The 26,812-nt window shown below is 46.3% G+C and overlaps 1 protein-coding gene and 1 non-coding gene across 7 annotated transcripts in view; one reads left to right on the plus strand and one right to left on the minus strand.

Annotated features, from left to right (window-relative positions):
* The window catches only part of SLC35F2 (solute carrier family 35 member F2), a 60,655-nt gene that overhangs the window by 26,299 nt on the left and 7,544 nt on the right, over positions 1-26,812 (minus strand). Inside the window, exons 1-2 of one of the 6 annotated variants that reach the window (XM_053310981.1) lie at positions 16,166-16,183; positions 13,538-13,824 (exon numbers count right to left, since the gene is read on the minus strand). The exons of 1 other annotated variant lie outside the window; for it this stretch is intronic. In XM_053310981.1, coding sequence (XP_053166956.1) covers positions 13,538-13,662 — 125 coding nt within the window. In that variant the 5' untranslated portion in view covers positions 13,663-13,824; positions 16,166-16,183. Of the gene's footprint in view, positions 1-360; positions 380-4,903; positions 4,914-5,724; positions 5,744-12,569; positions 12,589-13,537; positions 13,825-16,165; positions 16,184-26,812 lie in introns of those variants that run through there. 4 more of the 6 variants (XM_053310985.1, XM_053310986.1, XM_053310983.1 and 1 more) reach the window with 4 other exon arrangements.
* LOC128352624 (U1 spliceosomal RNA) lies at positions 16,883-17,038 on the plus strand. Its single transcript, XR_008320543.1, has one exon. It is a non-coding gene; the product is annotated as a U1 spliceosomal RNA (small nuclear RNA).

The raw sequence follows: 26,812 nt of genomic DNA on the forward strand, positions 1-26,812 counted from the left end.
TCAGGTGTGGCCAGAGCAGAGGCAAGCACCAATTCTTTTACTCTTAAAGGTGCCTCTCTCCGTCCCTCCACTGGCGCCCTCACCGGCCTCATCTCCCTAATTCATACCATCCATCTACTGGCCATGTAGAGGAGACCACCAGAACACAAAGAGATACACTAGGCCCCTTTGCAGAGTCTTCCATCTCGGCCTATTCAGTAGAAGTTAACGTCTATGGACTGGGGAGAAGATATAACACACCGTCATTCCCGTAGGGCCTTCATCAACTACCACAGCCACTGGGAAAAGAAGGGAGACATGGGATTGTCCAACTGACTGGTGAAATGCCCCACCCCCAGAGACAAAAGCATGTGAGGTTACCTGGCCCTAGTTGCTAGGTGGCAGAAACTGGAGCAGCAGCATCTAAGGCAGGCTGCACAACCTTAGCCCTCCAGCAGGGATGTGCGAACTGTTCCGGACTGTTCCGGCCAGTCCGGGGTCGAACCGAACCACCCCCCAGGTTCCTTCGGACTGGAACTGGACCGCCAGATCTGGTCCGGCCAGTCCGCAAATTTTTGTTTTTTGTTTTAACATTAAATAAAACAATAGGTACCTTTAGCCCCTTTGGGGGGCTTGCTGAGGCCGTGGGGTGTGTGTGTCCACGTGGGTTCCCTCTCCCCCCCGCCAGCCATCCTGATCACCGCCGCAGCCCGTTGTGGCCGGGTAAATAACCATTTTCAGCCCTCCGTATGAGCGGGGCGGCCGCCATTTTGGCAGCCGCGCATGCGCCAATGCCCTCTATGAGGCCTGGCCTCAGCAAGCCCCCCGAAGGGGCTAAAGGTACCTATTGTTTTATTTAATGTTAAAAAACAAAACAAAAAATTCGCGGACCAGTCCGGGATTGGACGGGGGGGGTTCCGATGGGGGCCAGACCGAACCAGACCAGTTGGTTCCGTGCACACCTCTACCCTCCAGCTGTTGTGGGACTACAACTCCCATCATTCCTGGCTACTGAACGCTGTGGCTCTGGATGATAGGAGCTGTAGACCAACAGCTGGAGGACCAAAGTTCTGCAGTCCTAATCTAAGGACTATGGAGAAGACATTCTACATTAGGAGATTCCAACAAGCGGCACTGATACCTCTGGGGTATTGAAGCCTGAAGGGCTTCGAGGGTGTACACAGAGACCTCCTGCCTCTCCTTGCCGCAGCTGTTCTATTTGTTCCCCAGCTGAGGATCACTAGTATGAAGCCAATGCATCCACCGCAGAAAATCTCTTTCTCCCCTTCTGCAGCTGAAGCTCAGTGAACCCCTCCACGCAGCCTGACTGACAAGCTTCAAAAAAGTAGCGCTGAGTACTCCCAATGAAATTAATAAGACTTGTCCCATTAATTTCAGTGGGAGTAGCCACCTAATGGCACAGCAGGGAAATGACTAGCAAGCCAGAGATACCGGTTTGAATCCCCGCTGGTATGTTTCCCAGACTATGGGAAACATCTATGTCGGGCAGCAGCGATATAGGAAGATGCTGAAAGGCATCATCTCATACTGCGTGGGAGATGGCAATGCTAAACCCCTCCTGTATTCTACTAAAGAAAACCACAGGGCTCTGTGGTCACCAGGAGTCAACACCGACTCAACGGCACACTTTACCTTTACTTATGATTACAATGTGTGTGTGTGTGCGCACACATATACATACGTGCTGCATATCAGAAACAATGTAGAAATTGTTAATAATAATGTGACTACATGTCCTCAAAGATGAGAGTGTGGTGCTAGAGGAGAAGGCCAAAACTGTTAAAGAAAAAAGTGACCTTTCCAGGGATTTTAGAGTAATTTTATAAAATGCTTCTTATATTGACCTAACAGAGTTTGTTTTGCATAAGGAAGGAACAGTCATTGTACCTGCATAACAAGCATCTCCCTCTCCGCAAATTCCCCTAATTGTGCTGTTGGGATGGCTATTGATTACCATTGTTCTTATCAATTATTTATCAGTCCATAAATAAAAGAACAACTACCCTTCCCTTCCAGAGACCAGCACTTGACTTCATCTCTCTGGCCCACTTTGTGGTGGCAGTAAAGATTAATTGCTTTTGCTTCTTGGATGAGGTAATACGAGTGATCTCAGACAGACTTTTAGTTATACAAAGCATTTTTTTGATTAGTTTCAGCCACAATTCTCAGAGCCGGTCATTCCCCATATTGAATTTAACCTATCTGAACTTGGGGCACACTCTGCAGTTGTAATGGGATATTTAACTTCTAGGGATGTGCAAGAATGTAAGGTTGCAGGCCTCTGCCTAGTCTTTTGTAGATCCCAACTTAATAGGTCTTATTTCCAAAATAAACTTGCAAAGAACTGGGTGATTTGTTCTTGTACAGCCTGCCCCTGTGGTATACAATGAAAGGCACAATGTGGACAAGATCGAGGGACAAAGGGTCTTGCATTTGTGCAACATCACATATTGTGGTTTTGCACTGGTGCAGCACCATGCCCAGGATTTTTCACTAGTGCAGCAATTTATGCACAACGTCTTGCCAAGCGGCAAGCGGGTGTGTGCAGGAAGAACAAAAGAGTGGACACACTATGCAAAATCTTATATATGTTAGCAAGAAGAGAGAGACAGAGTGTGTGCATGTGTATGTATCCTGGCTGTGACATTCTCTTCACAACATCTACTGCAAGAACTCAACAGGCAAAGATCAAAGAGACCAAAGTATACCAAGAGAAGGAATAAGATGCTTGCACTGGTCTGTCCATAGGGTGATCCGATGCAAAGCACAGGATACAGTATCTTTCATTGTAGAGTAGCAGAGGGAATTTCCAAAGATGGAGTTTTAATCACTTGGCACGACAAACTGGAATTCTAGCCAAGTACAAAAGATACAAGAACCTCATTCGCCTTTGCATCTGGTCTCCCCAGAAGAGCAGCACTGGGATAGGAACATAGGAAGCTGCCATATACTGAGTTAGACCATAAGTCCATCTGGCTCAGTATTGTCTACACAGACTGGCAGTAGCTTCTCCAAGGTTGCAGGCAGGAGTCTCTCTCAGCCCTATCTTGGAGAAGCCAGGGAGGGAACTTGGAACCTGGATGCTCTTTGCAGAACAGCTTCATCCCCTAAGGGGAATATCTTACAGTGCGCACACTTCTAGTCTCCCTTTCATATGCAACCAGGGCAGACCCTGCTTAGCTAAGGGGACAAGTCATGGTTGGTACCACAAGACCAGCTCTCCTCCTTCAAACTAGGGACTCTGGAAGCAGGGTCCATGTACACGAATTCTTTACCATTCTCAGACAGAAGCCTAGACAATGGCCAGAGGAGGTGCTGCAGAGAGAGCAGGTGATCTAAGCAGTCAATGGAGGTCCGGCTGGCCCATATATCTGTTGCTTCAGGCATGATTCCTCAGGCTGAGCAACTTGCTGCTAGCCACCTCGCCTGGCATGTTGGGACCTGATAGTCTGTCTGACTTTGATGATAACTGCCTATGACCTCTCCAGTCCCTATTCACTCTCTGGATATTGACTGCAGCCTGGCAAACTTGCTTCTGGCCCTTCCAGGTGTGACCTTACAGGGCCCTGACAATGGAGCACCAGTGCAATAGCTAAAGCACTTGCACTTCTGAAAAGTTCAACTCACACAACTCCACTGGTGGCTCAGTGGGGGGGTGGATTTAAACAACCAACCAGGAAGTGCTTTTACACCCTGAGGGTCGCACACAGCTTCCTGTGGAAGGAGAGGTGGCTGTAATTACACACACAGACACACACACGTGCACTGAGGTAATTTTGGAGCCTGGACCTAAAAAGGCCTTTGAAGCCCCACTACCACCACCAATTAAGCATCATCCCCCTACACACACACAATGACACAAGGAATATTTTTAACAGCCCTGCTTTAAACTAGGGATGTACACGAAGATCTTCAGTGCAGACAGGGGGCAGCACTTTAAGGGGGGGGGGAGGGTGTACTCACCCCTCCCGCCGCATTTCCCCGCCAGCGCGCTGTCGTTTTGAAGCCCCTCGGGGCGGCAGTGTTCCTCCCTGCCGCCCCGTTTCCCCCATCGGCCAGAAGTGGCCGGAAGTCACGAGCGCGCGTGCGCCCACACCCTTCTGCCATGTGCGCGCGCATGCACGACGGGCGGACGCGCAACTTCCGTACACTTCCAGCCGACGGGGGAAACGGGGTGGCAGGGAGGAACGCTGCCGCCCTGAGGGGCTTCAAATAGACAGCGCGCCAGTGGGGGAAATGCGGCGGGAGGGGTGAGTACACCCTCCCCCCCCCAAAGTGCTACCCCTGTTGGCGTTTCGGCGCCGAAACTGCCCCCAGCGCCGAAACGTTTCGGAGGCCTTCATAATGGCCTCCAAAACATTTTGGGCACAAGCCTACTTTAAACCCATCTGCAATATCATTATTTATTATTTTATTATTATTAATAATAATTATTATTATTATTATTATTTTACATTTTATATCCTGCTCTTCCTCCAAGGAGCCCAGAGCAGTGTACTACATACTTGAGTTTCTCCTCACAACAACCCTGTGAAGTAAGTTAGGCTGGGAGAGAAGTGACTGGCCCAGAGTCACCCAGGTAGTATCATGGCTGAATGGGGATTTGAACTCGGGTCTCCCCAGTCCTAGTCCAGCACTCTAACCACTACACCATGCTGGCTCATTATGTATGTGTAGAATCCCAAAGGCTAAGCAGCAATGTGTGAGCAGTTCCCTTGAAGACACCAGACAACCTTCACATATACTCAGTTCTGGTGCTTACCAACAGAGGTGCACCAAGGTAATTTGGACATAAAGGCCTTTGGAGCCCCCCGCCTGTAGTGGCACCACGGAAGATATGGCGAGGAGGTTTATTGGTATGGTCCACTTTTCCCCTCTGAATCTATAATTCTCTTAGACGTACCCGTCACTAAACTCATGTGTGGCAGCTCTCGCCAATGGACAGGCCAGCGAACAGGCGAGCGGGGAGAGAAAGTGGGGGGGGGGAGTGAAAGCAGTGGCAGCGGGAGAGAAAGCAGCAGCAGCGGCAGGAGCAGGCAGAAAGTGGCAGCCGGCCAGAAAAAGTGGCTGGCCAGAGAGAAAAAACATTGGAGTGGGGAAGAGGAGGGCTGAGGGGTCAAGAACGAGGGCAAACTATAGGCACAGAGCCCGGGCCAGCTAGTTTTATAGGTTTCTTACACTCATACATATAAAGAGATTCATTTTAAACTTTGGTGACCTTGAGATCTTGTTTTTCACTAAAGACTTGGGAATAGCTTTCATTCCTGTATTCATGTTTTAGAATCTTATATCTTTGTGCCAATTAGTACAGCAAGGCAGAGATAAAGTTTACTTAAAACATACTCCCTAGCTGACCATCTGCAGAGGGGAGGATAGATAAGATATGCACCAAGGATGGTATCTTAATTAGAATATCCTTGGCAGTTGGTCAAGTGTTTGAGTCTCACACATACCACTGATAATGTGTGCCCACCAGACCATCTCCATGTGTCTAGTCTTGTAAAAGTATAAAAAGTATAAGTCTTGTAAAAGTATAAAAAGGTAGCAGGATACCCCAGTATCTTTGAACTTCGGAAAGGACCTAGAAACCCAGGAAGGTGCTATGCAACCAGCCGTCATCTGAGGTTCCTAACGAGCAGAAGGACGTATGGTATATCCTTTTTCCTGTAATCTTCTTTAGGTTATTACTCAACTCTACCTAATAAAAACCTCTTTGGCATTTACCATTGTGTGAGCTCATTGTCTTCAAATCCGAAAACCAGTTGTTCTCTCTCTCTCTCTCTCTCTCTCACTCACACACACACACTCACACAGAGTGACACACGCAGTATTTTTAGCCTACTTTCTGGTAGGCTTATGAGATCACCCGGCACTCCGTGTTTCTCCCACCCACCCCATCAATTCTGCAACATCTGGACCAATATGAACCAAATCAGGTACAGTTGTAGGGACACATAGTGACACTTCAACGGCATAGTTTGTGATGATGTCATCCACCCCGATTCAAGATGGCGGACGTGTACACTTTGAGGCGCAAGTGGGCTAACTTGTGAATCACTTAACCAATTTGAACCAAATTTGCTACAGCTGTAGGGACACATAGGGAAGCCTTGGACTTCGGACGTCCAGGGGTAAGATCACCTCTGCACGTGCACACAAGCACACACACAATTTAATCTGGAATTCTTCAGTGCTACGCCAATATTTCTTCCATTGCATTAACACAGGGCTGCACAACTCTGGCCCTCTTGCAGATGTTGGCCTACAACTCCCATAATCCCTGACTACCAGCCACTGTGACTAGAGATTATGGAAGTTGTAGTCCAAAAACAGCTGGACGGACGAAGTTGCACAGCCCTGCATAGTGCTTCATTAGTCAGGATGTCAGCAGTGTCCCCTGTAACAAGGATTCCCAGATGTTGTTGACAACAACTCCCATAATCCTCAACCAAAGGCCATTACAGCTAGGAATGATGGGAGTTGTAGTCAACAACATCTGGGAATCCCTGTTAAAGGGGACACTTATGTCAGCCACTATTTTTATTTTTGTCTAATATCAGCTGCCTGAGTTGTCCCTAATGTAAGTGTACTGGATTACAGTACACTTACATTAGGGAGTCAAATAGAATAACTAAACACACACTGACTGACAGCTGAGGGAGGACTAGGCCTCAACACCCCCTGAGGTCTGCAAGTTTTATTACCACAGACTATTTATCCTCAGAATCCTTTGCAAATGAGCTGGATTGCTTCTTTGGCTGAGGCTATTCACTGGGACAAGCAGCAATCCTGAATGGGAGGGAGGAGCAGGTTCTAGTGCCTGTAAACTTTCAAAGTCCAATGGGCAGAGCTCTGAGCAGAACCACAGTACCTAGCCATCCTGCACTTCCTCCCAGCCGCCCTGCATCACTCCCCGCCCACCCCTGAGATTCTCTTCAGCTGCCCAGTCACCCCGGCTCCAGTACTAGGTTGGCAATTAAAGAGCCATCCACACCACTACACTATAGGGGCAACTGCCCTACATTCTGCAACCTCCTTGTAGTGGGGGCCGGAATTTCCAACATTCCCTCCTGACTTTGCCGACTGGCACACTCCTACACTTTAGCACATTGCAGGCCATTTCCTGCAGGTGGGCAGGAGTGCTTCCTGACCTTGGCCGAGATTGTTAAGTTGGGACAAGCAGTGTTCCCAGCCCCGGACTGACAGGTAGGATGCAGCCCCAACACATTCCCAGCACTGCAACCTGCAGATTTAACCATTACAGCCTATCCACTCTCTACAGGTGAATTTCTTCAGAGAATACCTAATTACTTCCTGGCCCGGGCACAGAGCATCTGCACCTCTAGTTCTCCCTCGTCCTCAGCCCTCCCCCATCCTCTTCCCTCTTTTCCCCTCCAGTGTTTTTCTCTCTGGTTGGTTGCCTGGCTAGCAGGTTTTTCTGGCTGGCCACCACTCCCCCCCCCGCCACCTTCTCCCCCCCCCCCCCGCCACCTTCTCCTCCCACCCTCCGCCTCCCCTCCCACTAGCTTCTCCCCACTGCCGAACCCGGCTGCTGCTTTCTCTCCCCACCCACCCGTTCACAGGCCTGTCCGTTGGCCTTATGTTCCTCGCCGTCGTCGCTTTCCTCTCCCCCTCCCTCTGCTTGTGAACTCTCAATGGGTACGTCTTAAGAGAATTTGTGTGTGCGCGCGTGTGTGTACACGCATGTGCAAGAATCGTGCACAGAACACACTCCTGCTAACTGGGCAAAGAGGCACCTTTTAAAGTGGTGGCTCTCCTGTTTTTAACATTAGCAGAGGGCCAGCAGCTGTTCATGGTCAACCCAGCATAGCATCCTTCCAGTGGCTAATAGTGTGGGACAAGACACAGATCTACGAGCTCCTTTGGGACAGGGAACCATTTTCTTGTTCCTTTTGCTATATAAACTGCTCTGTGAACTGTCTGTAGGAATTGAAAAGTGGTAGATTAATAATAATGAACTAATTTATGCTACAGGGTTGTTGTAAGAATACAAAGGGGAGAAATGCCATGGCCCTATTTAGATGCTAGAATCTGAATACACAGGGGGATCTCATATAGTGCCAAGAGGTCATGCAACCTTTATCCATGTGTGCTCTTTAATACGTGCAGTCCTTTATAGCAAGTTACACTTAATATTGTTTTAATTCCAGGATCCATTTAATTCAGCATTGAGACTGGGTTGTTGTTTTTTTAAAAGTTCTTCAGGAATGAGTCATTAGTGCAGTACTTCTACATCTGACTATAACTGAAGTATATGCCTGTTTGTGGAAACAATTCTGACTTTTAATTGTTTCATACCTCATGTTCAGACACAGAACAAGTGATTGATCTAGGTGGTATTGCAAAATAATACCAATAAATGTGTTTCATATTGTGTATTCTGTTGGTATCATGTTGTGCATGCATTTGGGTGACTGAATGACTATACATGTGGTCATTCTAAAATTGAACCTGGGTACAGATAGGAAGGGTACTGCTGTACGTGCATTCATAGAATGTGCAAATAACTGCTTGTTTCTTCGGCAAAATACTTCTGCTGTGTATATCTGGTAGTTTCTTTAGTTTTTATATTTCTAAGTTTTTAATTTTTAATTAATAACTTTTAATTTGAATTTTTTTTAAAAAAAATGTAATTTTAATTTTGGTTTTAATCTGATCTTTTAACTTGTTTAACTTTATTAGTATTTTATTTTACATCATATCTAATCTATTAATGTTGTGAGCCGCCCCAAGCAGTAGTATACTGGAGGGGCGGGGTATCTATTTTAAATAAAACAAAAACTGTACATGCGTGCAGCTCTGTACGCAAGTACACTGTGCACAGACTGTACATGCACTGAACGTAACCTGTGAATAGGGCTATAGTTTAATATCAGATGTAAGGCTGGCCCCCGTGGTCTGCGATATATGGGCTCTCTAGGACTTTAGCCTTTAGTCAAAATACCTTTTTTAAAAGTTGTGGCATACCTATAGCAGTGTGGGACTTGCTTCCCTGTGCTGTTATTTCATTCTGCTGCAGTTTGTCCGTAAATATTACAGCTATATAAGGATCTTCTCTCCCTACCCCATTGCTGGCCAGATAATGATCAGGTGGAAAAGATCCATGAAACTGGACCTGCCTCCAATGCTCACATTTTCATATATAGTACATATTATAGCAACACAGGATTGCACCCCTCATGCTACTAAAGGTATGTGTGAATAAAGTCACTGATTACTGCATACTGGTATAGTAAAGGCTGCTAACCACCCCTTATTTCCTACTTTAACATGGTGGCTCTCTTATATTTAGCAGGGGGAGCAAATGTCCCAATCCAGCACAGCACAGCATTCTTTCCAGTGGCTGTTCCTGGTGCCTCTGTTGTGTGTGTTTCTTAGATTATTTTATATTTATCTATCATATTTCTATACTGCCTGATATAGACATCTCTAGGCAGTGTACAAAGTTAAAAACACAGCAAATAGAAAATATGAGCCCTTTTGGGACAGGGAACAATTTGTTCAAACCTTTTGCTATGTAATCTTTGAGCACCTTTTTGTTGAAAAGTGGTATATAAATATGATGATCATCATCATCACATGGGGCAATTATTTAGAGAGCATCCTCAGTCATAAGCAACAGTTCTTTGGAAAACAAGATTTTAGACTGCTCTTTTGTTTAAAGAACTTTGGTAAAGAAAATGTGTGTTTCACTTTTAAGTGAGAATAAGAACTAATGAACAAGCCTCATCATTTCAAACCCATCAAGAAATACAGACAGTTCCCACATGTATCTCCCACAAGTTATCTGAATGTGTTACTTAACTAGCAATGTTGGCCATAGAAGTGTGATTGCAGGTAAATATTTAACAGTTAGGTTACTGGCAATCTTCGAGGTCATTTCCGGCCACCATTTTGTTTAGACCCATTTTGTGGTTCTTCTGTTTTGCGGGGGGAAGTCCCACCATGATTTTTTCATGGAAAATTGGATATATTGACAGGGAGGGGGGATTGCTGGACAGATCGAGACCCACAGAGCACAGCATGGCACTTTCTTTGAATTATTTTTGCCATTTTTCAGACTGTCTCCCCCATGCAGGAACCTAACCCCCCCCCCGATTCCCATTGTCTCAATATCTGTGATTTGATTACCCGTGAAAATCTGCGGGAATGGAACCCCCACAGGTGATGGGGTACACTTGTTTAATTAAGAAGTCAACACAGGGCCCGCACCCCTCAAAAATACTGAGTATAGATCATGTGTTTCACTGTATATGTTCAACATAATGTGAATAAACCATCCCCACATAAGCCTTCTTCTCACAGAACACTCCCCACATTTATACTAATGTACCCACTGGCCATGTCCCCAGAAGGGTTGTAGCCACATACACCATGGGGACAGGAACTCTGGGGTTACTAAAAACAGGGAGGATTTCATGAGAAAGGGGCTATAACATTAATCGCCACTGTTTTTCAAGCAGGGGCCTTTTTGGCAAAAACCCTTCAATGTGAAAGCCATTTCCCATTGTACTGATCTCTGCAGACCATTGCAGTTTTCTCAGTGCCAGGAGGGCTTTTTACAAGAGATGGAGTCCTCTCTTTTTATGGAGAAAGTGCTGGGGAAAGGTACACTTCCCAGCATGGCATACACACCTTGGAAGATGGTGCAAGGACTCAAGAGGCCTTTTATCCCTTAAAGGAGCCCACCTGCACTGGGCAAAGCACAGCACTGCATGGTGACCATGAACATTTCTGTATGGTGCCAGGGGGACTGCGCTGAGCATTCAGCATGGACCCTTCATACAGACCTAGTAAACAATCAGACAGGAAGCAGGATTGATGGGGGCCGCCACTGGCCCCAGGGCCTTACAATGAAGAAGCTTGGGCTATACAGTCCAACAACAGGTACACACTGTACACAGGTTCTAAGTCTGCTAAACGTAATGTGAAAATAGGGCTTCTGCTTCTACAACCTATAAGCTGTTGGAGATGCAGCTCCTGATGGCATCTGACTCTTAGCACCAGCAACCTTAGTGACAACTAGGGGCACTAGGGGCAGAGATAGTGAGCAAGGGAACTCCCTCTCTGACTACACTTTCTCTACCTGACTTCCCCTTTGTTAGACTGATAGTCTGAGGTTTCATTTTCTCACCTGGAGAGAGAGAGACTTCCTTCTTCTAGGGATGTACAGAAACTGGTTCGGTGTCTCCTTAGGGAAGCACCCAACTGGTTCGGCGGGGCATGGAGTAGTTCCCTTAAAAAGCAAGTGAGCAGGTCCTTATCTGCTCCTGCACCGCCCCACTGCTTTTCCGAGCATGGCGCTCGCTCTGCAAAAGGCCACATGCTGTGGCTGCAGCACTGCTTCCTGCATGCCGATGCTGCACACAGGCTGCAGGAAGCAGTGCTGCAGCCATGCACGGCCTTTTGTAGAGTGAGTGCCACACCTGGAAAAGCGGTGGGGTGGAGCAGGAGCCAGGTAGGGACCTGCTTACCTGCTTTTTAAGAGACCCATTCCCCATCCCACCCGCAGTGCCTGAGCCCATTCAGGCTCATCCCTGCCTTCTTCACCTTCCTGTGTGTAACTAGCAGCAAGGCATGTAGGCCTGAATCTATCTCCCTGATGAATTTCCTAAATAAACTTCTTTATTTAGAACTTTAACTCCATGTCCCCAGACAATATTAACTAGCAGTGCTCTGCTTACCTGTGTACTTCCACTGCAGCTGGGGTAGATAAAGAAATCTCCCCTCCAAGCTCTCTAACATAAGCACCACTGGAGACATGTGCACAGGACCCAGCTTTCAAAGCTATGGGCCATCCTCCTCCTCCACAGCAACCACAGCAATGTCATGTTCCACCATGATGGCATTTTGATGCAAGGATTTAACATGATGCCAAAAACACTGTCTGATCTCTGTATCAGGTTGCACAGCAAGTTTCTTCAAGCAGAATAATGCAAGACAGGAATGTGTCTGCCAGTTTGAAGATAGAATCTCCTTCGCAATCAGTTTTGCAACCCAGAACTTAAATTTCACTGAGTAATTACACCACCATTAATGATTTCCAACTCAAGTTCTCAATAAGCAGTTTTGTAAACATCCTCTCATTTGTCTCTGAAAGGGTAAGATGCATGATGATTCCACCACTTTAATTCAGCTGCTTGTTTAATAACTTTGAATTATATATAAAGTATAACCCATGCCTCTCCATTTAAAAGGAGAGAGAATGGGGAGCAGGGCCAAGGATCCAATTCTGTTAGCTCCAGGACAGGAACTCAGCCCACATTCCCTTCATCAAAGAGATGCATAATTTTTTCTATCTGCACTAGCGGGGGGGGCGGGCGGGGAGGAATCTAGCTATGGCCTTGATTATACATAATGAGGGGAACAATATAGTCAAGGTAGGTTACATATTTCATTTGGCCAACTTTTGTTGCTGAAGAGAGTGAACAGGAGTATTAGTAGCAATTTTCACAGTGGATTATTTATGTTTCTGCCCCGGAGAGAATCTGATTTCTACATCAACAGCGGCACACAAAGGAGGGAAACAGAAACCTTTCCTGTCCTACCTCCCCACACTCACAGCCTTATACTGAGTCAGACCATTGGCTCAGTATTGTCTGCTAGCAGCACTTTCCAGGATTTCAGGCAGCGACCCATATTTAATCCATCAGGCGTATTACGCCACCTTTATATCGGCATATGTTTAATGTCATAAACATTCCTATCAGTGTAAGCTATGCAAAATGACTTTGCTCGGACAACAGCAGGTCTCACCTCCTAGTAAGTAGATAAAATAAAAGATCCTCTGAGCACAGACAATAAAGTGTACAGAATGCTTTGAGTATGTGCAGAGTGCACAATTAGTATTTAGGCAACAGGCTATATCAGATCGTCGGAGTGGAGCGGCCTTCCATCGTAACTCATCCGAGTTTAAGCACTCCCAGAGGCACCGAGGTCCAGGGCCTCCACACCCCCTGGGGGCCCCCATATCCTTTTCAGTCTGTCCCAGGGTGTGTGGTTTGTGCCAAGAACCTACATGTTAAAAAATGATGCTTAACTTGCAGGAGGGGAGCCTCCAAAGGCCTTTAGGTCCCGGCTCCGAAATCACTTAGGTGCACCTCTCTGAGCACGCGCCTATCACTGATTTCAGAAAAGCACGTGTCGGCTGGAAGCATGGGCTTCCGCGGGACTTTTTCCGGGCAGGAGCTTGCCATTCAATGGGACTGGCTCACCGAGGGCATGCTCCTCTTGCCCGCCCTCTAAGCTCATGGGGAAAGCCTGTCTGAGGTCTGCCTATGTGCATAGCACAGCCCTAAGAAAAAACGATTTGCCCCAAATCGGATTGATCCGCCGATCGCCGGAAGAGGACTCCTTCGCAGCAGCCGCTTCTTTGAGCCGCATGTAAGGTCCCTCCCGCCGCCGCGTTTAACTCCTGCAAAGAGGCTCCTCGCTCAGGGCAAAGGACGGGGTGGCGATCCCCGTAGCGCCGGCCTCCCTCCCAGCTCCTGCCTGGGTGCCTGCCCTTTGTACTCACCAAGTGAAGAGTTTTTCCTTAAAGCGGTTCAAGAGGCTGGAGTAGCAAGATCGCGGGTCAGCCGCCGCCGTTGTCTGCGTGGCGGGATTGGGGCTCTCCCTAGCCGGGTGGTGTGCTCCTTCCATTGCAGACGGTGAGGTCAGCCCGGATCCGCCTCTCTGAGAGAGACGGGAGGAGGAGGATGGAAGGCAAAGAGCGGCAAGGAAGGCGGAGTCGCTGCCTCCGCTCCTCCAGGCTTGCTCGGCCTCCTCTGGGTGATGCTGCTACTGGCGTTGCCTGCTGAACTTCTGCAGCAAATCATTAACAGTCAGCAGATCACACACCCAAACACAGGCCGCTTGAGGAGCAGCACAGCGCCGGGTCGTGCCTTGTCGGCGGCACCTGCCCTGCAGCGGGAAAAGACAAAGCGAGAGCGCCCTCTCCCCAGCCTCCCGTCCCCTCGCGACTGTTCATCCAGGCTTCTAGCACCTGTGACCTGCTGGTAGGCAGGAAGAGGTGGTGACTCCTCTCGGATCAAAAGCAGAACCACAGCCGGGTTTAGATTTGTTATGTGCTGGGATGCATTTGGGGCGGGCCAGCGAAGCCTGTACAAAAGGGACGGGATCCATTTGAAGCAAGCTGGAATCAGACTGCACTCACTAGAGAGAGTGGATGGAAGAATTTTTTCTCCCTCTCTCACAACACTAGAACCAGGACCAGGAATCGTCCCATGAAACTGAAGGCTGGAATTTAGGCCTGACAAGAGGGAGTCAGTTGCAGGGGAGCGACAGCAGGAGGGAGGGCATGTCCTCAACTCCTGCCTGTGGCTCCCAGTGGCATCTGGTGGGCCACTGTGTGAAACAGGATGCTGGACTAGATGGGCCTTGGGCCTGATCCAGCAGGGCTGTTTTTATGAAGTCCTTTTTCACATGGCGCATAACTAATCTATGGAATTTTCTGCCACGGGATGTGGCTTAGGCAAATTCATGGAGGACAGGTCTATCAATGGCTACTAGTCTGGTGGCTATAGGCCACCTCCAGCCTCAGATGCCTCTAAATACCAGTTGCAGGGGAGCAACAGCAGAAGAGAGGGCGTGCACATACCTCTTGCTTGTGGGCTTCTCAGCAGTGCCAGCAGTGCCTGGTGGGCCACTGTGGGAAATAGGATGCTGGACTATAGGCCTTCAGCCTGATCCAACAGGGCTGTACTTATGTTCTTAGGTAAAGGTGGATGGGGAGGACAGGTGGCATTGCCCTGTGCCCCCAATTCATATGCCCCCCTTTGTGTGAATGGGCCATGCACCTCCCAAGCCTGCTGCATGTTCTCCCTGTGGCGCAACAGCCTTTCTTTGTCCCGGGCCAGGATATGTCTCTTATGTGCTGGCCACATGGACAGGACCAAAAGGGTCCCCTGGTCCCCTCCCCAAGTCTCAGTCCACTGAACAGATGCCTTTAGAGTCAGCAGATCTCTCTGTATTTCAGGGCAGGGGAGCATTTATTTATTTATTTATTTGTGTATTTTGTACACTGCCCCAAACTTTCATCTCTGGGCAGTTAACAATAACATAAAACAAGTTAAAACATACACAAAAATCTTAAAACAATTTAGACAATCTAAAAATCAAACTAAGATTAAAACTTAAAATTTTAAAAAGCTGAAAAAACTTGGGTGAAGAGGTTTATAGCGTTGCTGTGGCTGTATTTATATTGTACCCTTTCGGAGCGGAGGAAGATCACTATTGTGTTCTGTGCAACTTGGCCAGTGCCCTGCTACTTAAATAGTAATGTCATTTAGGTTCCTGAAAACCCTTCCTCCTTTTCTTCCTTAGCCACTGCAGCAAACTGCAAGCAAAAAGATAAGGCTGCGTGGGTCAGGATTCCTAGACTTGATACGTGGTCACAAGCAAGACTGGTACCTCTCTGGCTTGGTACCTGGTCATATTCAAGGATAAGGATACCACCACCAACAAAAATACTAATAATGACAATGAAGATTTGTCTTTAATTACTTATGTGTGACCACCAATGCACATGGTGCTTTACAGACTAGTGGAAAACAGGTCCCTGCCCCAAGGAGCTATCAATCTATCATGTGCTACAGTTAATGAAGAGAGGAGGGTAACAAGCTGCCTGGACAAAATGCATGGGGGTTCAGTTACAGTGCTTACACTTACCATCATTTCTGCAGGGCATGAAGATTAACGCGTTGTGCCAAAAGCTTTAAGACTGTCTCTAAGACTGACTCTTATGGTGAATCACATGCATCATATCTACCACTCAATTTACATGAGTTAGCAAGGAGTGAGCAACAGTAAAGAAATCCCAGGCACACACATATAAGAGGAAATTACCTCCCCAGCATGCAAGGGAGAGGAATATATGGGGAAGTAGCTGAAATTCTCCCACCCAAGTAGTACAAATACAACTTGGCTGGTCTACATGGGAGTATGAGTCATTTCCCCATATTTGAATCCAGATGCCTGCCTTCCTCTTGAATGAATTGCAGGTAGTCTTTTTGTTAGGATAAATATACATATAGTGTGGAGGTGAACAGTCTTTTCCTGAAAGGCATCAATATAATCTTGTTTTCGATCTTTCCCTGGGTAGGCTTTGACAATGCCCCATTTCTGATTGTTACCAAAAAATTACCTTGTTTATCACCTCCTGTGGTTTTGTTTCTCTTAGTCTCTGTAGGCTTCCTCTTTTAATTTTCTTTAAAAAATAAATTAAAAATTATGGTGTGTATCATCCCCCCCTCCACACACATAATGCCAAATAATAATTCTGCCTTGAATGGTGTTATTTGGTGGTGTGAGCACTGATTGGAAAGGACTGGAGCACTGACTGATTTCTGCTCGCTACAGGGAGGCCTTCCTAGATCATCTAATCCTATGCACTTTAGACTAGAAGTGTGCTTCATGTGGCAAAAAGGCAGCTAAAAATTGAGAATTACACCCTCAGTTCATGTGTGGCTGATCTAGCAATGACAGAAATGGACAAGTCCCCCCTCCCCAAAAAAAAAACCTGCAACAAACTGGAAACATACACTGTCACAGTTTAGTAGATCATGGGAATGCCATGGACACAGTGTATCTTGATTTCACCAGAGCATTTGATAAAATCACCCATTACATCTTTGTTGACAAGTTGGTAATATGATCTAGTGAAGTCAGCTCACAGCTAGCTGAACAACTGTATCTAATGGGTGATCAGTCTGGAAAGAGGTAATGCCATGGGGCTCTGTCCTTGACTCCTCAACGTTTTCATAAATGACTTGGAGGAGGAAGTATAGAGGATGCCTATCAAATCTGCAGATGACACAAAACTAAGGGTGAAGACAGAATCAAGTTACACAACTATCAGGACAGGCTAGCTGGCAGGGGAGACACCTTGATGATGAAGGAGGTTTTCCAAGGGTGAGGCTCATCCATTGCACTGCGGGTGTGCTGACCCCTGCGATTTCCCCAAATGCGGGAAACTCATCTGCATAATTTGTGGCTGAAACCAACAAAGTGGGAGTTCAACAGAGATAAATGTAAATTCCTGCATCAAAATCTAGGTGTCTTAATGGACCTTAGGTTGAACAGGGGCCAACAGTGTGATGCAGCTCCTATAAAAGCTAATGCAATCTTAAAGTAAGGTAAAGTGGAGCTGTTGAGTTGGTGTCGACTCCTGGCGACCACAGAGCCCTGTGGTTTTCTTTGGTAGAATACAGGAGGGTTTTGTTGGAAGTTAAAGGACTTTGCGCTGTCTCTTTGCCTCAGACAGTGGAGGACAGACTAGTAAGTCAGAGGGCTAGAGAGTCAAGACATTGGTCATCCCTTCTCCACTGCTCTGATGCTATTCCTTTGAAATGTAGATTGCTACTCTTAGGGATTCAACTTCCTTCCTCTCTCTCTTCCCTACCTGCCCTTCTACCTTGCAACATGGCAAGCCTCTCTCCCTGCACCATGTGTGCAGAGAGGATGCAGAATCCATCTGCATCCAGCTAGATAGATAGATTAGAGATCCTAACTCCTCACTTTCCTATCTAGAATGGAGTTCCTTAATAAATGCCTTTTATATTGATTTGAAACTATGAATTGGCTCCAAGTTACTTTACTCTCAGGATACACGCATGCCTAACTAAACTACCGCTGTGTTGTGCCTCTGTGCACTCTGCTATAATGAGAAAGGGATTCTCTCACCACAGAGAATTTCCAACAGGTTTTACCATTGCCATCTCCCGCACAGTATGAGATGATGCCTTTCAGCATCTTCCTATGTCGCTGCTGCCTGATATAGGTGTTTCCCAGACTATGGGAAACATACCAGTGGGGATTCAAACCAGCACCTCTTTTGTGCTGTTCAGACCTCACTTGGAATACTGTGTCCAGTTCTGGGCACTGCACTTTAGGAAGGACCCTGATGAAATGGGTTCAGAAGAGGGCAACGAAGATGGTGAGAGGTCTGGAAACCAAGTCCTATGAGGAACGGTTGAGGGAGTTGAGTTTGTTTAGCCAAGAGAAGGAAAGACTGAGATATGATAGCCATCTTTAAATGTCTAGTAGGCTGCCACATAGAAGAGCAAATTTGTTCTCTGTTGCTCCAGAGGGAAGGACTAGAACCAATGAGTTGAAATTACAGCAAGGGTTCCGTTCCAAGAAACCCTCATGGCTGGCAAATTCATGGTTGATGAGTCATTGAAATCAATGGCAAACAGAGGGTTAGGGGAATCATGGTTGCAAAAGGACAGTAAAAATACAGTAAAACATAGAAAAAATCCCTCCAAATCACTATGACTCAGTAAGAGAAGTGAAGCCCTTGGAAATCACCCCCTGACCCCCAAAATAACAACTCCCCCCCAAATTGCCAAAAAAAATCTTGTAAAACCGTGGATACCCGGGTCATGGTTGGTGAGACCTGCCAGAATTTCCCAGTCGCAGATACTCAAAACCGTGATTGAGAAACCCGCAGTTGGTGACAGACTACTATACAAGGAAGCAGATTTCTACTAAACCAGGAACAGTCTGCTTCATGCAGTGGTGGCTGGTCTCTCCTTTTCTAGAGGTTTTCAAATAGAGACTGAATGGCCAGGCATACTGTAAAGGTCAGGCATACAAAAGGCATACTGTGGCCATTTCCTGTATGGAATAAGGGTTGGCCTAGAAGACCTCCAAGATGCCTTCAGATGCTAAAATTCTGTGGTTCTCTTTGGTCCCCATTTCCAGATTGTCTTGAGGATTACACAATGTATGGTTTCCTCATCCTACCCACCCCTCCTTTTTAGTTTATATGGGTATGCTTTATTGATTTTCATTTTGTCCCATATATTATTTGGAAAGATATGGAGATAATAGCAACAGGTTGGATCCACAGGTGCCCTTTTCAAATATTCTCATGGAAGCAGACTTCTGATAATGAAAGGGCTGATTTACACCTTGCACTACAGTATTGTGTGAGAAAAGTGAAATTAATCCCAAAGGTGTTTTCTGCTTGTGGAACAGCTTGTGCAAGCTCTTGTGTAAGCAGAAACATGAGAACTGCTACAGAATCTGCCAGCTGAACTACTGCATTTGTAGAACAGAGGTAATGGCTCTTTTCAATTGGCTCATGATTCTTTGAGTCCCACCCAATACATTTATTTTATAAACTGTTTTCCTACCGTAGTGCAAACCTCAGAGATAAGAAGCCATGACCCTAACTGCCCATGGATTTTTTTGTATGGAGCAGTAAAGAAATGTAAGAAGTAAGTAAATAAATAAAGCCTCAAATAAGGAGTTCATAAAATCATAAAACTTTCTTTCTGTTTGCAAAAATGCATAGGAATTGTGAAACTTACTAGGGCTATCATCTGGGATCAGGGTAACAAATGGCAAAGCATGTGTTGGAAGCTATGTTAACTCACTGATGTGCACTGAACTCATTGTGAGCACCTGATTTCTTCTACATATACTCTATAGTATATTGATTATGGCAAATGGAAACGTCTCCAATTAAAACACTAGGAACAGAGTTCTAGGTAGTATCAATAGAACCTACTTTCTGCTTTTAATAATGTGGTGACTCTTATCTAAGACCTGTGAATTCGATTTGCATCCAATTGTCAGTTCATGGGTAACAAAGGGGTATTGTCTATATTTTGAGTGGCTGCCATCTTGCACCAACATGGCAGATAAGCCAAAAAGAAAAGAAAAAAGCCCAAATAACCTCCCTTAGGCTCCCCTCTCTTGTGCTGTGAATTTGGTTTGGTGTTAGGATTTGCCCTGATTCTACTTCTGGCGAATCCTCGGAGAAAGAGGACCCCAACATGGCCCAAGGGAAATCTTTAGCAGAGGACTCTGCAATGGTCCCTGAAGAGCCCCAGACCAGGAAAGACCCCAGTTTGGCCCAGGAAGAACCCCAACTTGAGGAGGACCCAACAGGACCCCAAGGAAGACCCTAGCACAGCTCCCATGGAGACCCAGACTGAGGAGGACTCCAATAGAGCCTCAGTCAAGACCCCCCTGAGGCAAGACAATGATGATCCCCAGTCATCTACCTCCTGGGGGTTCTTAATTAGACTTCCCAGGAGGCCCCTGATGAGTCTGATGGAGAGGAGCTAACCAGCCACCAAGAGCAGCATCGCTGCCAAGCTCGAGCCCACCTGCAGGAGTGGCAGGAAAGCACTTACCTGGCAGCATGACAATGTTTGCTAGGAAATGCCTTGTCCTACTTGGGACAGCAAATACTGAGGAGGATTCGCAGGACCAGCTCCAGCTGTAATGCCTGACCAGCTAAAGACCAGCTATCAGCTGGAACCCTTTAAAAACCTCCTAGTAAGTGGTGCAGGGGGAAATGCTTGACCAACAAGCAGAAGGTTGCCAGTTTGAATCCCCGCTGATATGTTTCCCAACTCCTATATCGGGCAGCAGCGATATAGGAATATTCTGAAAGGCATCCTCTCACACTGAGTGGGAGGTAGCAATGGTAAGTCCCCTCCTGTGTTCTACCAAAGAAAACCACAGGGCTCAGTGGTTTGAAATTGACTTGACGACACACCTTTACCTTTACTAGAGTTTCAAGATGGCTGTTAGTGCAATGACTTTGCTTGCTGTATTCTCCAGCAACCTGAACCCAGTTCCCAGCCCCACGGTGCAGAACTACCCTTTCTCCTTGAACAAGCCTCAGTATTGGACAATCTTGAAATCTAGCCTCAGCATCGCCCTGCCCTCAACCAAGCCTGGCCACCTACCAGCCCAGCAAGCCTGTCTGCGTTTGCTCTAGCTTGGTGAGTGTACACTCACATCTTGCTGACCCTGTGAAGGTAGGACTTTTGTATTGGACTGTAACCACGATGTTACTGGGGGTGAGGGCTACGTCACATACATGAAAACACATGGTGATCTCATAACCCTTCCCTTTGGAAGAACTTAAAACTGAAACTTAAAACTAAAAAAATGTAAGCTTCTTTCCCCGCTCTCCATCTGAGTTAGTGAACTGTGTGTGCCTGCACACCATGGTTCAGGCAACCACCCCAATGGAGGGAGAGGTGTATGTGTGTGCATGTATGTATGGGACCCCAGATGTTGTTGGATATTTATATAGGCCCCCAGATGATGTTGGTCTACCCTTTGAGGCTGGGGATGATGAGAGTTGTAGTTGTAGTCCAACAACATCCTGGGTGACACACGGTTGGGAACGCCTGACAAAGAGCAACTGAATGGTCCCATCCAACAATCTCTTGTTGCCACAAGAGTTAATGCACAACTGGATCTTCATACATGCATGTGCACACATACATGCAAGAACTTTGCCATCCCTTTGTATGAACACAACCACACTTTCCACTGACGTGGACCAAGTACCCTGCATATACAGGAGCTCTGTTTGCACAGTGGTGTGGAGAGAGGATTCTAGGCGTGGGTAGATGGTGGTGGTGGTTCCCAATGAAGTTCCCTTCGCTATAATGATTTACTCTATTCCTCAGCTGACCGGGGCCAGAGTATCTGCATCCCCATCAAGAGAGACTGTATGTATCACAAGGCTGAACTAGAATGAGCAAATTAATTCAAGCAGGCTTGATTTACGAGGATGACTTACATTCTATGGTTATGATGAGACCACAGCATCTCATATTTGCTGCTTTATGATCTCTCCAATGTGTTGGATATAGGCCCCTAGGGAACAAGACCCAAAGCTAGTTATTCCCAAACCACAAGAACTAGTCGTGAACCATGAAAAGCAATTAAATTAAATAACAAGGACCAAAGTTCTTTGCTCAGAGACAGTGGCGCTCTAACCCCCAGACCTTGGGGCCCCAGTCCATGGCCTCCAAGGTCTGGGGGGCCTCCAAATGTCCGGGGGGCTTCCTGCAGACACGGGCTTGCGACAATGTCTCTCAACTGTGCAGGCATGCCTCGTAGTTAGTAAGAGATGTTGGGCTGAACGGACAGGCCCAGCATCACTCTGGCCGCCGCCGGGCGTGGGTGGGGAAGGACTGCTAGGCTCAACTGCTGGCAGCCACCCCTCAGCTGCATGGTGGCTGCAATTAAAAACAACAACATGTAGGCTCACCTACGTAGGCCCCCTCCAGTAGGTTTGGGGGGGCCTTGTAGCAGGGGGGTCTGAGCCCCAAAATTACCTAGGTGCATCCTAGCTCAGAGAGACTCCTACCCCCACTCTGGCTGATATACTGAAGAAAATTACTCAAAGTAATCCCACTGAAACTAAAAACAAGCTAGGAAATTCCTAACTTCCCCTTTTAATTCCAATGGGACTACTCTGAGTAATTTTCCTCAGCATGACAGGCTCTGTCTCTATCATAATTCTCAGATCTGGCCTTGCCACTTAGCCTTCACTGAAGCAACTAATTCTGCCACATTTTTGCATCTGGTGTGATGAGATCTTAGGCAAGAACACTGCAGAATGCTTTTTACAGCCTTTAAAAAGGCTTTTTAATGTTTTATCTCCTGCTTATATCTATATACCTAATGGTGTAGTGGGAGAGTAACCTGTCTAGAGAGCAGGAGTCTGTTGGTTCGAATCCCCGTTGGTGTGTTATGGGGAACTCCTATATCGAGCAGCAGTGATATAGGAAGGTGCTGAAAGGCATCATCGCATACTGAGTGGGAGAAGGCAATGGTAAACCACTCCTCTATCCTACCAAGAAAACCACATGGCTCTATGGTCACCAGGAATCAACACCGACTCAACAGCACAACTTTTCCTTTACCTTTATATCTGGTAGGTTCTTTAGCTTTTATAGGTTAAAAAAAACCTTTTTTTAAAAAGTAATCTTGTCATTTTAACCTGGGCTTTTAAGTTGTTTAATTTAACTTGTTTAATTTTATTAGTCTCATATTTTACTTTGTATCCCCGCCCCGAGCAGTAGTGTACTGGAGGGTTGGGGTATAAATATTTTAAATAAACAAAATTATTTGCCTTCAGAGTGAGGCATACCCAGTTCAGTTACTCACTCAGACACAGGGTGGGTTCCTCCAAGAGCAGGTTCCAAAAACAAACAGAAGAGCCCTGCTGGATTAGTTTGTCTAGTCCAGTGACCTATTTCACACATTAGCCAGCCAGATGCCTCCGAGAAGCCTACAAGCAGGTGATGAAGGCATGTCTCTTCTCCTTCCTTTGCTCTCCTGCAACTGGTTTTTATTTATCGTATTTCTATACCGCCTGATATAGAAATCTCCAGGTGGTGTACAAGTTAAAACATAATATTAAAACAATATAAACCAGTTTAAAAATTTATAAAACAGATAAAAACAGTCTCAGTAAGTAAAAATATTATTTATGCTTTCAGTTCGAAGGCACCATATACCTTCACGAATAATAGTAATTTATAGGCTTGTTCTCTGTGGCAGGGATACCACACCTCGAGTCCCCAGATGTTGCTGACTACAATTCCCAGTCATTGTGGCTGGGGATGATGGGAGTTGTAGTCTTATATCTGGGCAGCCAAGGTGGGGTACCCCTAGTCTATGAAGCTATCCTCGGAGAAGCCGCTGCCAGTCTGTGAAGACAATACTGAGCTAGATAGACCAATGGTCTGACTCAGTATATGGCAGTTTCCTATGTGCTGGACCACCTGTCACCAAGAAAAGTGCTTTGCTTAGACTGTAGAGTGTGTTAGGAGCTAGAAATGACTTTTGTTTTATTTTACTAATGCCTACCTATTCCCCTACCACCTTGGTTCCTGTAATTTAATAAAGTAATGTTTTAGAGAGAACAATCTTGCCTCTTGTGTGTGCATGTTCGGACTCTGGAGTTGCTGCTCCCCATGAGCTGACACTTGATTGAGCTACTTAAAAGGGGAACTTACCTAAAAGGGGGAATCAAGCCCAGCGCCTGCTTTGTGAGGGCAGCCACCAAAGGTTGATTCAGCCCAGACTTGAGTTCTCTGTGGAAGCAGAGAGTGGTGGCAGCAACTAGTAGGACCTCACACTGGAGTAGGGGTTAGGGAGTGAAACTACCTGAACACCAGTGGGGGCTTGCTTCACACTGAAGTACCCTAAAAGTATGTAATGTGTGAAATTGTTCCTCCAATTTTAATTCATAGTAGTAATTCACAATAGTAATAGATTAATTCATCTAGTCATAGTAGTAATTCAGAAGTTTGGGAAACATTGTCCTAAGGGGCGGGGAGAAAAGATTGTACCGTGGAGTCAGTGTCGACTCCTGGCAACCACAGAGCCACGTGGTTTTCTTGGTAGAATACAGGAGTGGTTTACCATTGCCTCCTTCCACCGCAGTATGAGATGATACCTTTCAGCACTTTCCTATATCGTTGCTGCCCAATTTAGGAGTTTCCCATATTTTGGGAAACACACCAGTGGGGATTTGAACCAACAGCCTCCTGCTCTCCAGGAAGGTTGTTTCCCTGCTGTGCCATTAGGTGGCTCTTGCCCTAAGGGAAAGCTCAGTGTTTTTGACAAAAGATAATGTTGCATTCTTGTTTGTCTGTGCAGAGATAACACTATGTGGAATGAATTTCTGAAGGCCTCACCCTCTCCCCCCACCCACTCCACTTCTTTGAACATTAAAATGCAATACACAACATGTACTTCCAAACTTTGTTTTGTCTGACCCCGAATTTTTATCTGGCATAAGGTTGAATTGGTCTAGAAAGTTATTGGAATTTTTCATTAATATTTGTCACTTTGTCTAAATATTGCTGTCAGAAAAGCGGCTTGGCGGAGCTTACATTTAGGCTGGGCATGATGCCAAAATGCACTTCCAAGCTATTACTGGAATTAGCAATAACTCTGAAATTGTGTGTGTGTGTGTGTGTGTGTGTGTGTGTGTGTGTGTGTGTGTGTGCACACTGCAGTGTGTTCAGCAACATCTCAGTGAGTTCTACTGGGCAGTTTATACAACCTTTGCAGGGGCGTAGCAAGGTTGGAGTGGGCCCAGAGACAAATTTTAAAATGCCCCCACCTTCACTGAAGCTCAGCTCATGAAGTAAAGAAATCTTAAATGAGGCTGAATAGTGGTTACAAAAAGCATGCCACAATAGAACATCATCCTAAATTATTTCTACAAAGATTTTGTAAGTTGTGCACAATGCAAGTCATTTAATGGTACTAGAGAAAGACATGCTGTTCTGGTAGCTCCAGGTCTTTCAGAGGATGAATACCACTGAAGAAACCCCGGGCGGGTGCGCGGCTGGAGGAGTAAGTCATGTGACTTGCCTCTGGGGGACCCCCAAGGCAGTGGGCCCCCAGACAACAGTCTCCCCTTGCCCTATTATAGTTACAACCCTGAACCTTTGCAACTGTGTCTTCTCAAAGTAGTGTTACTAGCACAGCTTTTTCTGTTGGCCCCCAGGAGCCCCCTCACTCATGTTCAAATCTCCAGGCTTGGAGATTGCACTCTGTATATGCTCAGGAGCCTCACAGCAACCATGAGCCCTCTGTTTGTATACATGGGGACAGGCCACTTAGTGGCAGTGGGCTAGTCGCCCCTAGATTTGGCTATAACTGAGCGAACTGACATGGGGAGCAGATACACACCTTCCCTATGTGGGAACCCCCCTAAGTAGACCCTAGAAGTAACTCAAAGCGAGTTAACTCTCTGTCAAGGCCATCCTGTACTAAGGAACCGCTTGGCTCTTCCCCGTCTTCCACAAAAAATAGCTGTTAGCCAATGTGTTGGCTCAGCAGGAAGAAATAGATAAGCGTAGGTAAATTTCTCCCCTCTCAAAGAAGGTTGAGCAAGCTTCCAACCCTAAGAGATGCACCCATCAAAAGTACTGATTAGACTGCTGGACCTTTCTGTTCATACAGATCCCCTTCCTTGTGTCTATACACTCTGTTTTCATGACAAAAGCCTTGGGCATCCCTCTGCAATTCTCACATTGTACACTCAGGAAGAAAGAGCAACAACAGTGAGTTCCTTACTGGTCTCTCCCCAACAAAAGTCAGTTGGAATTCACCCTCAGGGCATGTTTTGGGATATAAAGATCCCCAATTACATGATCCAGTGTGCTTCCTTCCTTGTATGCTCCCCTGTGTGTGCTATTGGGAGTACTCCCTGTAGTCTCCAATGATCCGCCTACACCTTGGAACCACCGGCAGTTTCGATGATCTGCTGCCCACCTACGAGTGCAACAGGGGGTGTCCAGCTTTTCATACCTCTCTCTAGATCGGTACTCTGGCCCAGAGATTCTCAATGTTGGGTCTCCAGGTGTTATTGGACTTCAGCTCCCATAATCCCCTGCCCCAGTGGCCTTTGGTTGGGGATTATGGGAGCTGAAGTCCAATAACATCTGGGGACCCAATGTTGAGAATCTCTGCTCTGGCCAATCCATCCAGCCTTCCTTGCAACTATAGGAAGCTGGCCCCATGGAGGAAAAATGTATTTATTAATCATATTTTTATACCGCCTGGTATGCATATCTCTAGGTGGTGTACAAATTTTAAAAACATTTAAAAGTCACAAATTAAAATACATGACAATAAAAAGAATATAATAAAATTATTAAAACAAGTTTTTAAAATTATTAAAATAAATTCAGATTAAATGCCTGAGAGAACAGGAGGGTCTTGAGGTTCTTCCTGAAAACAAACCAAGAAAGAGATAGTCTTGTTTCAGCAGGGAGCATATTCTAAAGCCTCTTGGCAGCCAGAGAGAAAGCCCAGTCCTGGGTCACCACCAAATGAGCCGGTGGCAACCGTAAACGGACCTCTCCAGAAGATCGTAACAGGCAGCAGGGATTATAACAAAGGAGGTGCTCTCTTAAATTGCCTGGACCCAAGCCGTTAAGGGCTTTATAGGTAATAACCAGCACTTTGTATTTCACCTGGAAACATATCGGCAGCCTGTGCA

The sequence above is a fragment of the Hemicordylus capensis genome, chromosome 3, assembly GCF_027244095.1.
Source record: "Hemicordylus capensis ecotype Gifberg chromosome 3, rHemCap1.1.pri, whole genome shotgun sequence".
Taxonomy (NCBI): domain Eukaryota; kingdom Metazoa; phylum Chordata; class Lepidosauria; order Squamata; family Cordylidae; genus Hemicordylus; species Hemicordylus capensis.